General features: G+C 48.6%; 4 protein-coding genes across 4 annotated transcripts; 3 read left to right on the top strand and 1 right to left on the bottom strand.

Annotated features, from left to right (window-relative positions):
- Positions 1 to 350: 350 nt before the first annotated feature.
- VC83_04681 (uncharacterized protein) lies at positions 351 to 1,860 on the top strand (the record flags this gene model as incomplete). Its single annotated transcript, XM_024468310.1, has 4 exons — positions 351 to 421; positions 486 to 720; positions 800 to 868; positions 937 to 1,860. The coding sequence occupies 4 exons, from the start codon at positions 351 to 353 to the stop codon at positions 1,858 to 1,860; spliced, it is 1,299 nt and encodes a 432-aa protein (XP_024322841.1).
- Positions 1,861 to 2,048: 188 nt separating this feature from the next.
- VC83_04680 (uncharacterized protein) lies at positions 2,049 to 5,651 on the bottom strand (the record flags this gene model as incomplete). The annotated part of the gene is made up of 3 exons (XM_024468309.1): positions 2,049 to 4,338; positions 4,404 to 5,522; positions 5,587 to 5,651. The coding sequence occupies 3 exons, from the start codon at positions 5,649 to 5,651 to the stop codon at positions 2,049 to 2,051; spliced, it is 3,474 nt and encodes a 1,157-aa protein (XP_024322842.1).
- An 829-nt stretch (positions 5,652 to 6,480) lies between these two features.
- On the top strand, positions 6,481 to 6,875 carry VC83_04679 (uncharacterized protein; the record flags this gene model as incomplete). The annotated part of the gene is made up of 2 exons (XM_024468308.1): positions 6,481 to 6,637; positions 6,706 to 6,875. 2 exons carry the CDS (start codon positions 6,481 to 6,483, stop codon positions 6,873 to 6,875), a joined length of 327 nt encoding a protein of 108 aa, XP_024322708.1.
- A 249-nt stretch (positions 6,876 to 7,124) lies between these two features.
- VC83_04678 (uncharacterized protein) lies at positions 7,125 to 8,801 on the top strand (the record flags this gene model as incomplete). The annotated part of the gene is made up of 2 exons (XM_024468307.1): positions 7,125 to 7,648; positions 7,708 to 8,801. Exon 2 carries the CDS (start codon positions 8,115 to 8,117, stop codon positions 8,799 to 8,801), a length of 687 nt encoding a protein of 228 aa, XP_024322707.1. The 5' UTR covers positions 7,125 to 7,648; positions 7,708 to 8,114.
- Between the last annotated feature and the right edge of the window lie 4,791 nt (positions 8,802 to 13,592).

Below are 13,592 nucleotides of genomic sequence, written 5' to 3'. Positions count from 1 at the left end.
AGCGGCGGCAGGCACGTGCACGCGCGTTGCCTGATTAAGGCGGGCGCTAAACCCGAAGCTCGAACACCACAATCTAGATTATAGAATAGAGCTGCTGAATTTAGCAGGGCGCAGTTGCTGCTTTACACTCTACCACTCGCTAAATCCTCGATCCGCAGACACGTGATTACAGCCTTCAAGGTCCCCGTTCCTGTTTAGGAAATCTGTATCGCTGAGCGGCACCCAGAGCGCGAGCGATGGGGTGCGTGCACAGTTACGAACAAGGATAGAAACCCCGCGCACCGAATCTTCTTCAAGAACGTCATGACACCTACTTCAGTACATCAAGTACAAATATCACAGTGATGACAATGGGTAAAGAACATCAACAGGTATTCGGCATCAAGGAACTGTACCGCCCAACGCAAGAACCCGAGGTCGAGTCAGCGGTCCCGACAGACCTCCCACATGTTAATGAATCAGGCTGACGGACCTCGTCTCTGTAGTATTGTGGCAGTTCATGGCCTCAACGGCGACAATATCAAATCGTGGACGTCTAAGGCCAAAGATAGCTGCTGGCTAAATCATCCGAACTTCCTACCGAAGTACATAAACCGAGGTCGAGTGCTCACGTGGGGATACAATGCCAATATTTCTACGCTGATGGGGAAGACCACGAGCTCTGATCGGATCCTGCAGCATGCCCAGACTCTTATTGCTGAGCTACATGCAGATAGAGATGTGCGTTCGCCTTTAGATTCATTCTATTTGTCATTCTGCTAGAAGAGAATGCATTTACAAGTTCACTGATCCTCAACAGCTGGAAGATGCCAATGAAAGACCCATCATTTTTCTGTGTCACTCTATGGGCGGGATTGTGGTGAAGCGGGCATGTATACCCCAGTTTCTGTTCCTATCATTGTCTTTCGGTTACTCCTAGCTGAACCTCTGTCACAGGCTCTGGCATATTCAGCTAGTCGAAGTGCTGCAAACATATCGCATCTCCAATCCATTTACAACTGCACCTTCGCCATTCTGTTTTTTGGAACTCCACACAACGGCTCCAGTAAAGCTCGTCTTCTGAGTAGCCTGACCAAGATTGCGTCTCTCGCACTGCCTAATGCCGCTGGGCAAATTGAGTCAGGCCTTGTGAACGCACTTAAAGAAGAGTCCGAAACACTACAAGACATCACAGACCAATTCTCACCGCTGATCTCGAGATTTCGAATCTTCTTTTTCTGGGAACAAGAAAAGATGGATCTTAAGTACACCAAGGACTACATTGTCGAGGAGTCGAGTGCAGCGCCGATCCTAGACAATACTGAAAGATGTGGCATTGCTGCGGATCACAGAGAGATGATCAGGTTTGATAACAGCACGTCACAGGGCTTTCGGACTGTCATGGCTGCTCTAAGGAGGTACACTCGCGAAGCCCCACAGGTGATAGGGACAAGGTTGAACATCGCAGCAGAGATGTTGAGTGCCAGTCGACAGAACGAGGCTATGGAGCTGATGAAAACCGTTCAGCCATCCGTTACTTATCATATATCACGCCATGATACAAGTGATAATGGAGCAGCTACACAGCATTCAACAACTTACCCTGACGTATCCACATTCGGAGCTCTAATGCCTATGGAACCTCCCCTACACCGCGAAGGCTTGCTACTTGAAGATTCGGGTCGACGTGATTCGTTTCTGGAAGACTTTCAGTGTTGTGCAATTCTTAAAACGGAGGTGGACAAGAAGGCTGAGGATAGACCAAGTGATAAAGATACTGATGGCGCAGACAGTGCAATGAAAGATGAAAGTGAAGATGGCCTTAGGGTTGGACTTAATAGAAGATGGAATAGATGGAATTGGGGCAGATCGCGGGAATAAGGAACAGAATGGAAAGTTCATTCGCCCAGCACTGAAGTTGGTAAGCTCTTTTCGAGGCTCTGCAAGGAGGAATTGATGTTAATATCACATAGCGTACATCGTAACGTTAATTGACGTACAGACTTCTTCAGGGCATTAAACATGCATACGAAAGGACTGAGTGCGGCAGCTCATTTCATTGCAGTCTTCTAAAATACATCACGTGGCTGACTAGGAGCTCTACCATCATCATCAGCGCCATATAGCAATGAAAACTGACTACTCCGCGTTCCACGGTCCATCGTCAATCCTGGTACTCTGCTCTTGAGTGTCAAGATGTCATCATTACGTCCTTGCTCTCGATATATTTCAAGAAGCGTCTCTGCAGTCCCAAGTGATCGCGGGTCATCCAATAGTATGATCTTTTGCTTCAAAATGACATCGAGAACTTTGTTGCAGTCATCTTCTGTCTCCTTTATTCGACCAATCTTGGTCCTGACATGGATATAACCACACATCAAGCCTATCCAGTGGGGGTGTGCGGGATCAGCAGTACTGGCCAACCTGCGCAGGGTTCCCTCGGCGTCATCCCATCGTTTGTTCAACGAATATGCCCGTGCTAGATTGCCACGAGTCATACTCATTCCAACATGATCCTCTCCCAACGTTCGTATAACGGTTGGAATGATCTCTTCCAACATGGAAACTGCTGTCGCTGAACGACCTCGGTCACACAAAATCTTGGAATATTCGTTCACAGACCACAAGGTATATGCATGCTCTTCGCCAAGAGTCCTCTTTCGAGCTTCGAGGACGTTTGCTATCAGGCGTTCGGCAATATCCATCCGACCAAGTGCACGAAAACTTGTGCCAAGCTCATTTCTCGCCATCAATGTGTCAGGGTGGTCAGAGCCAAAGAAGCGTTTCCGCTTTTGGAGGACAAGGACCAGATATCGGTGGCTTCTCTCATAGTCTCTCAAATGATGCAAGGTACGACCAAGATTGAACATAGCAGTTAGGGTCGCTGGATCGTCTGGGCCACGATGTTTTAGGAATCCTTTAACGGCATGTTCGCCTGCTCGCTTCGATAGATTATTCTTTCCAGCGAGCCACAGACTTTGGGTGATATCACTCAGTGCAGTGCAGTACTCTATATGATCTGGTTTCCATGGAGGCCATGACATCCAGTCTGCCAGCGACGGGCGCTTGAACAGCCGGGATCTCATGATGTTGACTTGGATTTCAATACAAGGCTCTACTTGAAAAAGATTCCAATATATGTGTCCAAGATTTCGTTTGGCCTGGAAGGTGTCTTCGTGTCGCCAGCCCAGCTTTTTCATTCTCAAATCAATGACCTTGAGTTGCAGACCTCGAGCCTGCATCCAAAGCCCATTCTCGGCATACACGGAGGCAAATTTGTCCATCTCTGTTGCTTGTTTGGTGGTTTCTGGGAACGACGGAAACAGCACATTCAGAGCCCTAAGACAAGAGTCTATATGAGGTAGTGACTCACGACGAAACTTTCGCCCCGAAGCTTCAAGGTGCGGGGATATGCATTGGGCGAGGACTGCTGCTGTGCAACCCAGCCATCGTTTGTATTCTGCAGGATCAAGCCTACTCCTGGTCCATGCATGAACGACTGGATGCAAAGAGCAGATGCTTCGATCAACATCGTGGTCAATGATCGAGTAATCACCAAGTACCCGAAATGCTCCGCGAACACGAGCATGAGCCTCCTCGTTCAACATCGATCGATTCTGGAGGATGTCCGGATAATCTGCTAGGTCTGTCTCAGTTCCGTTGATCGAATTCCAGAATGTTTGAAAGATGCTCTCTGGTATTGACTCAAAATGCATGAAGGCAAATATGTGCAGGATATCAACAGCGTCCTTGTACTCGAGAGATCGAGATGCGCGGGCCACGATCTTTCGAAAAGGAATCTCCCAAGTGGTGACAATATTTCCTTCGTCTGCATTTTTTATCTGAGGAGATCCGATCATGGTTCTGCGCCAGCCAAGGTAGTAATGGAGGTATTTGTCTAAGGTATAGATGTTGCGTCGAATTGTTGCGCCGGCATGTCTCAATGCGAGCGCCAGATATCCCAGCTCTAAGGCAATATCTTCAGCCAGTTTCCTAGACTGAACGTTCAAACCATCTGCCTCCTTTGGCAGATGTGCATATCTTAGTAGAAGCGCGATAGCTTCCTCGGGATCCATGCCTCGAAATTGGAAGTTGCCAACCGTGGCATAGTCGATGATTCCTGGGTTCCTTGTTGTGATCAGAACATGGCCATTCCCACTCCTAGGGATGTATTTCGTTACTTCCATATCAGGGTCGTCAGCATTGTCAATGACGAGAAGCCAGGACTTCGAGCAGGTGGATAGCCAGTGCATGCCGGCGGCAAATGTTGGTCCTTTCCCAGCCTGTAGGCCCAACGAGGCGAATCCAGATTCAGCGTTTTCCTCGCTGCTGGCGTCTATCCAAAACACTCCCCAGTATCTATAGCCTGAAGTCAGTTCAAGTCCCAGGAAAGACTAAAAGGATAAAACTTTGGAATGCCATACGCTGGTCTGTTCTCCTCGACATATTTCAGACAAAATTCTGTCTTTCCGGAGCCCCCCAATCCATGCACTACGAAGATTTTCTGATTTGATCTCCTTGACCCATCGAACAAGTCACTCCCGGACCGATTCAGAGAGGCAAAAGGGTTCGCAAACCTTTCTTTTAAGACTTTAGCATACGCTCTCCTTCCCGTGAAGTAATTGGTAGAGCAGCGAGGAGCGGTATAGAACTCGTTGAGCTTGGACGACTTTGCCTCGATCGTAGACGAACGCCGCAAAAATTGAGTTACTGTAAGAGCTTCTGCTTCGGCTCTTCGCTCTTTGGCAAGTAGCTTCTCATCGTTCCTCCACCTTGATTGAATGGCTCCTGGGCCAGCTTTGATGAATCGACGAATAGTCGCAAGTATCACTCGATATCCAGCATCTGCAGAGCTGCTGAACTTAACCATTCCTGAGTGCGTAGCCATAATTCCAGATCTATCGACGTTGTCTTGAGCTGGAGCAGCAGAGTGCTCATCCACAATATAGATCTTCCCCATTGCGGTGCTTGTTTCAGTCTGCTCCCAGAAGTAGTATATTGAGAAATTCTTCATCAATGGGGCGAACTGGTCTGCGATATCTCGAAGTACTTCCGACTGCTTTCGAAGACCGAGTTGAAACTGATTTGGCCCTGTGATTTTGCTTTTCCATGGACCTTGAACCTGGATAGCTTCTTTGCTCATTCCGTTATGTGGTGTTCCCATGAAAATAATCCCATATGTCGAGACGTATATGGATCGTCTGTGTTCAACATGTTTGGATCGGCTCGTGCTGGAAAATGCCAGCGCCCGTTTGACCAATATGCCACCAAAGCCATGGCAGATGAAAATTATCGGTCGCTCCGACGCATTTGAAAGCTCCCGTTCTGCGCAGAGTGCTGCAATCAAAGTGGTAGCATATGGCAAGGTTCGATCCGCAGTGCTATCTCGTGAAGAGCTCAAATTCTCGGCTTCGTATCCATATGCTAAAATCCTCACGTTGAGTTGTTTGTATGGAAATAGGTCTCGCAGCCAGAGGATATTCGTCCTGGGATCGGTCCATGTGTCTAGCTTGGCTTCGTCGAGACCGTGGACAGCGACTATGCTGTTTTCATGCGTGAGAAATACGTCCCTTGAATAGAATGTTACAGGATGAGGCGCATACATACTCAACTGATGACGCACTTGGCGATGCACCTAGCGGATTTTCATTGCTCAGCACCGTGATACTCATAGCAAGGAGCTCGAGAAAATCATTTTCATTTGATGAGGTCTGATATAGGAGAATTGATCTGAAGGCAGACCTTCACGTTCACGGAGATGTAGAGTCGCAAGGCTGCAACGACAGTGGATCGATCCCTTACACCTGGGAACTTTCGACTCGGAGTCTGTGGCAGACATGCCAACAGCGGAAGAAAGACACAGGCTTCGTCAGTGCTCTAATTCCAACCTGTAGCTCTCCAGATCCCATGCTGGCTGTTAGCCATGTCCAATGAGAGTTGAACTCGGGGAGTATCTTTCAAATCCCGCGCCATACGGATTACCCATGTAAGACTGGTGTGCATGTGTGACGGTGTCCTCGGCCGAAATAGGAAGAAAGCTGCTACGTTGGAGGGGGGGTCAAGCATCTTATAAGCATGTGCCCCGTGCGAAGGACCTATCAGCCCACTCTGGCGTTATTTGCAGCCATCTTACAGCATGCTGCAGCTACGGACTGTGTCAGCTGGTACCTGGGCGCTAAGCCCCATGTAGAACGGAAGTTCTAAAGCTCGGTCCAGTTCGACCAATGACATGCATGGGCGCTTAAAAGAAAAATGAAACCAACTTGCGTCTTCTTCGTTACAGGAGTTATCTATTATAGTAAAAGTGTTCTATCCCCCCTGAATGATTGTAAAGACCCGCTATTTTGAAGTTTGTGGAAACCCACTTATAGCGATCGGTTTAGGTAAAAAGGCGTAAATAAGATGAGATCACTGGCAGAGGCCTTTTGACAAAATAGTGGATGGTGACAATCATTCAGGGGGGGGGATAGTAGAGATTACATCAATATAAAGAGCGACCTTATGTACACAATGCATCGACGACCCGATCTATATGGCATGGATGCCGAGCTCTTCCGTCCTGAAAGATGGGACGAGCAGATGGCGTTGAGCCAGAACGAGACAGATTCGAAATGGGGGTATTTGCCTTTCAATGGTGGGCCAAGGATATGTCTCGGAAGTAAGTATCTACCGTTCTTCTAGTTTTCTACTCTCGAGACGGACATTGATTCTTATGCGCTGCGATAGTGGACTTTGCGCTCACTGAAGCGGCGTACACCATTGTAAGGATTATACAGAAGTTTCCAACGATTAAATTGCCTGAGGGTGAGCCTGTAGAGCTGGTGGGAGTTGAAAAGCAGAAAATTACGATGGTAATGTCCATAACAGGCGGGTGTAATGTTGAGCTGCGACAATAGACATCTACAAAATTCCCTGATATTCACTGTCATCCTTCAAGGTTTCTAGTAGCAACACAGGTGCATTCTCGATCGCTACACCTCAGCTGGTGTTTCACTTCTCGATCGTAGTCCTCTCGCTCCCAGCCTCATACGCTTTGCTCCAATGACTATACACACAAATGTGGTATGACATGTCAGTAAGAGAGGCGGTTAATAGCCAGGGCGCAACGCACCAATGAAAACGCATGACCACGAAGCTTTGGGATGAGGGCGGCTATGTATGCACATCGCGGCGTGTGTGATGAGATAGTGCTGCACGGTGATATGAGTATGCGATCCAGTTCTATCGATCCATTGGCCCGCAGATGCACAGTTGGACGTAGTTGGAAGCAACGTCCAACTCCGTCCAAAATCTACCAGGATGCTATTCGCAGATGTCCCTCGGCTCTTCTAAGATAAGAAATCCAACATTCTTAGGTAAGTTCGACAACGCATTACTTCTCGAGAGAACAACTCAGAGATATCGAAATCACGCATAAGCCCCGCGGGATATCCAACATAGCGGGGTAAACAGACCATGCTGAAAGCTTTGATGTCATAGCGTGCAGCAACAGTTCGAATATGCAAATATTCTACCAAACGTTATCTCCTATGCGACATATTATTCCTCTCCTATCATAAGTCCATCAACCAGAATAGATAAGAGTCGAGAGACAGAGAAGTATATCAGTTTACGTTTGCGCTTTCAAGTTTGGTTCCTCATCGTCAACGAAGAGTTCAGCCTGTGAGAGGTAAGAATTCCAAGGCCCCTCTGCCTCGAAGTCAACCCCTGACTGACCAAATAAGACAGTCTGAACGAAACACTACACAAACATCATATCATCTCTTTTTAACGCTTCTCCATGCAGCTCACCGTCACCTTCGAGTCATCCATCACCGACGAACAAGTTACCTGGGTCAAGGAAAGCCTCGCCGAAGCAGGCGTCCCAGCAGAGGATAAATCGCGCACGGAAACATCGGTCACCTTCATCGATCCAAGCACAGTGACGTGCCAGATAGCTGGTGATCTGTGCCGAAAATGGGTCGACGAGTGTAAGAGAGCCTTGGTAGAACAGGGCAGCGGGAAGTCACGTTATGGATAGTTACATAGTAAGGCCCTCTATTGATACGAAGACTGAACGCTGACCCTCCTCCGAAGGTCTGCGTTCCTACTATATACGATTCCGGGCGGGGTTCGGAGTGAAGACCTGTTGTAATATGTCACATGATCTCAGCACCACTTCCCCGCAATTTCAGGCAGCAATAGATAGACAGGAATACACACGCATATTACTCAACAGTTATGAGCCCGGAGCAACTCCAAGACGCATTTTGAAGCCTATAGAAACCCGAACGGACCAAAATCAAGTCCTGTGTCCTGGAGTCGAAAAAACCATCATTATGGCGACCCTACAGAAGGCGGGGGTGGTCCTCACAAGCCCTAGAGACTGGGACGAGTGGATAGAGACTATCAAAACTGCTTCAATGAAGGCAGGAGTATGGGGGTATATCGATCCATCAATCGAGGACCCTCCTACACTCCTACAGCCCGTTCGACCTATTCCTGAGTTCGTACGGAGTGCCACGCAAGCTGGTGGTGGTGTTACTGCTCAAACAAGACCTGGAGTGTCAACAAGAGCTTCAGGTAGCCAGACCATCCAACCTTCAGTAGAAGGCCAACAGCAATTAACGCCAATTACGTACGCATCTCTTACAGAAGATCAGAAGGAACAGCTTCAAAACCTACAAGCTGATTTCCAATATGAGCGCAAGGTGTGGGAAAAGCAGGAGGAAGCAATTCAGGGGCTTCGCTCTAAGATCCAAGAAACCATCAAACGCGACTTCCTACCCTATACTGTAACGCTGACTTCTAACGATAGAAGACACAGAGGTTCTCTTGCGTAAAGGTTTACTTATCAGAGGAGGCAGGGGATCAGACACAAAGGCTTCAAGTAACACGTTACTAGTATATAACAAATACTGTATTGAGTTGAGCACGAAGCTCCTATCTAAGGAAATACTATCTACTTATATAGTGGCGTCGTGCCTAGTGGACTCTTGGGAACTCACTCGAGTCCTCGGAGTCCTGGACTCTTAGGACTCTTCTCATCATCCTGCGAGTCCATCACGTGCCTAGTGGACTCCTGGGAACTCACTCGAGTCCTCGGAGTCCTGGACTCTTAGGACTCTTCTCATCATCCTGCGAGTCCGTCACATGATACTTTCGGAACTACTATTCCCCGCTGCCCCTCCAGGTACCAGGGCCGGTCTCATGCGACCTCCCTCCTTCCTGTCCTGTAGTTGGCCAGCCTTCTTGTTCCGTCGTAACACTCGCTCCCTTCCCCTGGGCATTCGTCTCGAATCCTATAAGTACGTCCATGTCCCCGGGACTCTGCTGCTCCTCAGCGAGTCCTTCAACATGCAACATGCCTACTGACACTGCCCGCAAACTCCAGGAACGCAACGATCTTGTCCGTCGAATAAAGAACCACGGATACGAACTACCCGAAATGGATTCTTGCTCGAACTGCGTGAGGCGAAACATTACTTGCGTGTCGTCTCCAAATGATTCACGGCGGTGCGCCGAGTGCGTTCGTCGCAACTTGAAAGAAAAGTGTGACTGTATGGGTCCTGAGCATCCCGACTGGGTGAAGCTCGAACGGGAGGAGGATCGCCTGGATCACGAAGAGGAAGAAACCCTTTCGAAGTTACTTCGTCTGCGGAAGCAGAAACGCCTCATCCGAACCCGTGGTAAAGATATGCTCCGGCGAGGTTTGAAAACCCTCGACGAGCTTGATGCGGCAGAGGAGGCCGAACGTGTGGCTGCTGAGAAGCGTGATGCTGTTGAGGCCGAGGAACAGGCAGTTAGCGCTGCCTCCTCGTCTGTGACCGGGACCCCCGCTTCCTCCGATCCACTGGCCTACTCCCCTGCATCTTGGGATCAATGGCTGGCGGATGGCGGCGTCGATATTCCTCCAGCAGTTCTTTGCTGATGTTCCTTGTTGGTTCCCACGAATTATCCGTAGGTTCGTAATTTTCCCATTTTATCAAAAACTCTTCTCGACGTCCTACTAACCTTCTGTCTAGGATCGCTTCGACCTCATATTCGATTATCTCATTCTCGGGTTGGAGTTCGGTGTCGGTCGCAATTGGGGTATTTCCTCTTGCTGGTTCCAGTAGTGAGACATGAAATACCGGGTGTAGTCTAGACTTCCTGGGTAGCTGCAGTCTGTAATTAACTGAGCTGACTTTGTTCAATATTTTGAATGGTCCCAATTTCTTGAAGTCCAACTTTGTGCTTGGTCGTTTCGTTTTGATATGTTTCCGGAGTAGGTATACTTTATCCCCCTCCTTGAAGGCAGGTTCCATACTGCGCTTCTTGTTTGCGTATGCGGCGGATCGTTCATTTAAGAATTGGATGTCCGTCGCAAGTTGTTCGTGGAACGATTTCAGTTGTTCCACCACGATCAGGGCTTGTTCAGCTCGTGATTCATCCGGTCTTGGTTGCCTATATGCTTCTGGCTGGTAGCCATAATTGGCAAAGAACGGTGAGACTTTCGTTGCTTCTGTCATCGCGCTGTTATATGCAAACTGTGCGATGGGTAAGATCTGAACCCAGTTGTCCTGTTGATGATTGACATAGCTTCGCAGGTACTGTTCAAGGGTCTGATTTAATCTTTCTGTTTGGCCGTCTGTCTGGGGATGAAAAGCTGTTGATAGCTTATGATTTGTTCCCAGTAGCGCCATCAATGATTTCCAGAATTTCGAAGTAAAGAGCTTGTCTCTATCTGAGATGATTTCTTCTGGCATCCCATGATCGGCTAATATGACTCGAATGAAGGTATATGCGAGCGCCTCGGCGTCGCTAGCTTCTAGATATGGTATAAACTTCCCATATTTCGTGAGTCTTTCCGTGATGACGAGGATAGAGTCGTATTCTATTCCTGTTAACGGGTCCTTGGAGGGTGGAAGCTTGACGATGAAGTCCAAAGCTATTGATTTCCACGCTCCTTTTGGTACTGGTGTCGACTTGAGTTGTCCGTATGGCAGATGCCTATTGGATTTTGACTTGCTGCAAATGTCGCACTCTCTTACCACTGTCTCTACCTGCTTCCTCATACCTGGGAAGTAGTAGTGTCGGGTGATTCGTTCGAAGGTTCGTGTTACTCCCTGATGACCGTGTGCTGGTAACGAGTGTTGTTCTTGCACCAGCGGGCGTCTCATTTGACTTGGGACATACACTAACCCTTTGTATCGAATCAATCCTTGTTCGTCGATGGTGAAGTCGCCTTCGACTTTGGACAAGACTCGCTTGGCGCATTCGTCTGTTGCGTAAGCTTTCTTGAGTCTTTCCTCGAGTTCTGTATCTTCGATGACTGAGATCGTCGCTAGTAACTCGTTGTACTGTATTCCTGCATCTGTTTTCTTCAGAATTGCTCTAGGTCTTTCTTCCTTTGGGCCGGCGTAGTCGGTCCGTCTGCTGAGAGCATCTGCTCTTGCATTCTCAGAGCCCTTGCGATAGGTTATCGTGAAGTTGTAGGCTGCGAGGGTTTCTGCCCAGCGGACTTGTCTGCGGTTTAAAACCTTGGTCGTGGTGAAGTATATGAGGTTCTTGTGATCCGTCCATACCTGCACAGGGTAGGTGGATCCCTCAAGATATACTCGCCACTGCTCAAAGGCAACGACAATAGCCAGTAGCTCCTTGTCGTGGATGTCGTAATTAAGTTCCGCGGGTGACAGTTTCCTAGAGTAGTACGCGATTGGTTTGAACTTACCGTTCTCGTCTGGTTGATTCAGACATGCTCCAATTGCGAAGTCAGAAGAGTCCGTTTCGAGGATGATCTTCTTTGCAGGGTCAAATGTAGCAAGGATAGGTGCTTCCGTGAACTTCGTCTTAAGTTCCTGGAAAGCAGCCTCTGCCTTGTCCGTCCATTTGAATTCGAGATCCTTTCTGGTAAGCTCCGTGAGTGGTTGAGCTACCTTGGAATATCCCGAGATGAATCTTCGGTAGAAGTTGGCGAAGCCTAGGAAGGCTTGCACTTCCTTGACCGTGGTCGGTGTTGGCCATTCCAACACTGCCGTTACTTTTGCTTGGTCCATCTTGATGCCGTGCGTTCCAATAATGTAACCCAAGAATTCGACTTGGTTTTTATGGAACTCGCACTTCTCTGGTTTGAGGAGTAAGCTGTACTCCTTTAGTTTCTTCAGGACGAGTTTGACATGCTTGACATGCTCCTCCTTGGTTGCTGAATACACCAGGACGTCGTCTAGGTAGACAATGGTAAAGATGTCTAAGTATTCGTGCAAAGCATCATTCATCAGTCGTTGCATAGATGCGGGTGCGTTTGTTAGCCCAAAGGGCATGACTTGATACTCGAATAGGCCATAGCGGGTGCGGAATGCTGTTTTCCACTCTTCCCCAGCCTTGATTCGGATCAGGTTGTATGCTCCTCGCAGATCTAGCTTACTGAAGATCTTTGCTCCTTGAAATCTATCGTGTAGTTCGTTGATTAACGGCAGGGCATACCTGTCCTTGATTGTGATGTTGTTCAACGCTCGATAGTCCACACATAACCGTAGGGAGCCGTCTTTCTTTGGTACGAAAAGCACCGGACTTCCTGCTGGTGATGTGGATGGTCTGATGAATCCTTTCGCTAGGTTATCATCGATGTACTCCTTAAGTACCTTCAGCTCCTTTTCCGATAGCTGATATATTGGTCCGAACGGTGGACTCTTGTCTTTCTCCAAAGGTATCTCGTGATCCCATGGTTGGTGCTTAGGAAGCGCCTCATTCTTAGGGCCTTCCTGGAATAATTGCTCGTATTCCTTGTACTCCACCGGTATACTCATCGGTGAGGATGCCTGGGCTAGGTCATCGAGCTCGGAGGTTGCACATAACTCCTTCCGGCCCTGGGAGGGTTTCTCCCGTTGTCGCGTGTCCGTCCGTTGTTCACACGCGCACTGGCTCATCACAACTTTCTCGTTCCACCAGTCGATCTGGGGGTTGTGTTTCTTGAGCCATGGCATACCAAGGATGCACGCATGGTTGTCCATGTGCACGATGTCAAACTGAATCGTTTCCTTGTGCCCGTGTAGCATGACCATTTCCAATGGGACCGTTTCGTGGGTCACCATTCCTTCATTAGTCGAGATGGGCTCTCCATCTACGACCATTAACGGGTATGGTTCGGTTTTCAATTGCGTCTTGAAACCTTGCGTGTCTGCTACTTTCTTTGTCATAAAGTTGCCCGTCGCTCCTGAGTCAATCATTGCTCGGAGGTGTCGCTGTTGTATCTTAGCGACCACATATAGTTGCATGCTGCCCGTCGTGGCGCATAGCTGGTCTGTACTAGGCCTCTTCATGTCGCTCGCCGGTGGCCTACCGTCGAGGGCTCCTAGTTTTTTGACTCGTCCGAGGAAGGATAGTATTCATCCGCTTCCAATGGTGGTCCTTGGGGAGATCGTTTCCCTCGCTCTTCTGCTTCGTCTAGCAGATGTGGGTATTTCTCGTATACCTGTTCGCTTTTGATAGGCAAGTCCCCTTCAGACTGGCTTCGCCTGAGGGCGTGAACTTGCTCTGCGTCTCTGAAGTGTATCCTGGGCGAGGATCGGGGAAACAACTGATTCTGGTGTTTCTTTTTCCAGTGGAGCTTGCAGTCATCTTCGCTGCAATACTCCCAGTAGACATACGCGTGC

Source organism: Pseudogymnoascus destructans, assembly GCF_001641265.1.
Source record: "Pseudogymnoascus destructans isolate 20631-21 unplaced genomic scaffold scaffold_15, whole genome shotgun sequence".
Classification (NCBI taxonomy): Eukaryota; Fungi; Ascomycota; class Leotiomycetes; order Thelebolales; family Thelebolaceae; genus Pseudogymnoascus; species Pseudogymnoascus destructans.
This window is presented reverse-complemented; position numbering and strand designations above follow the sequence as displayed.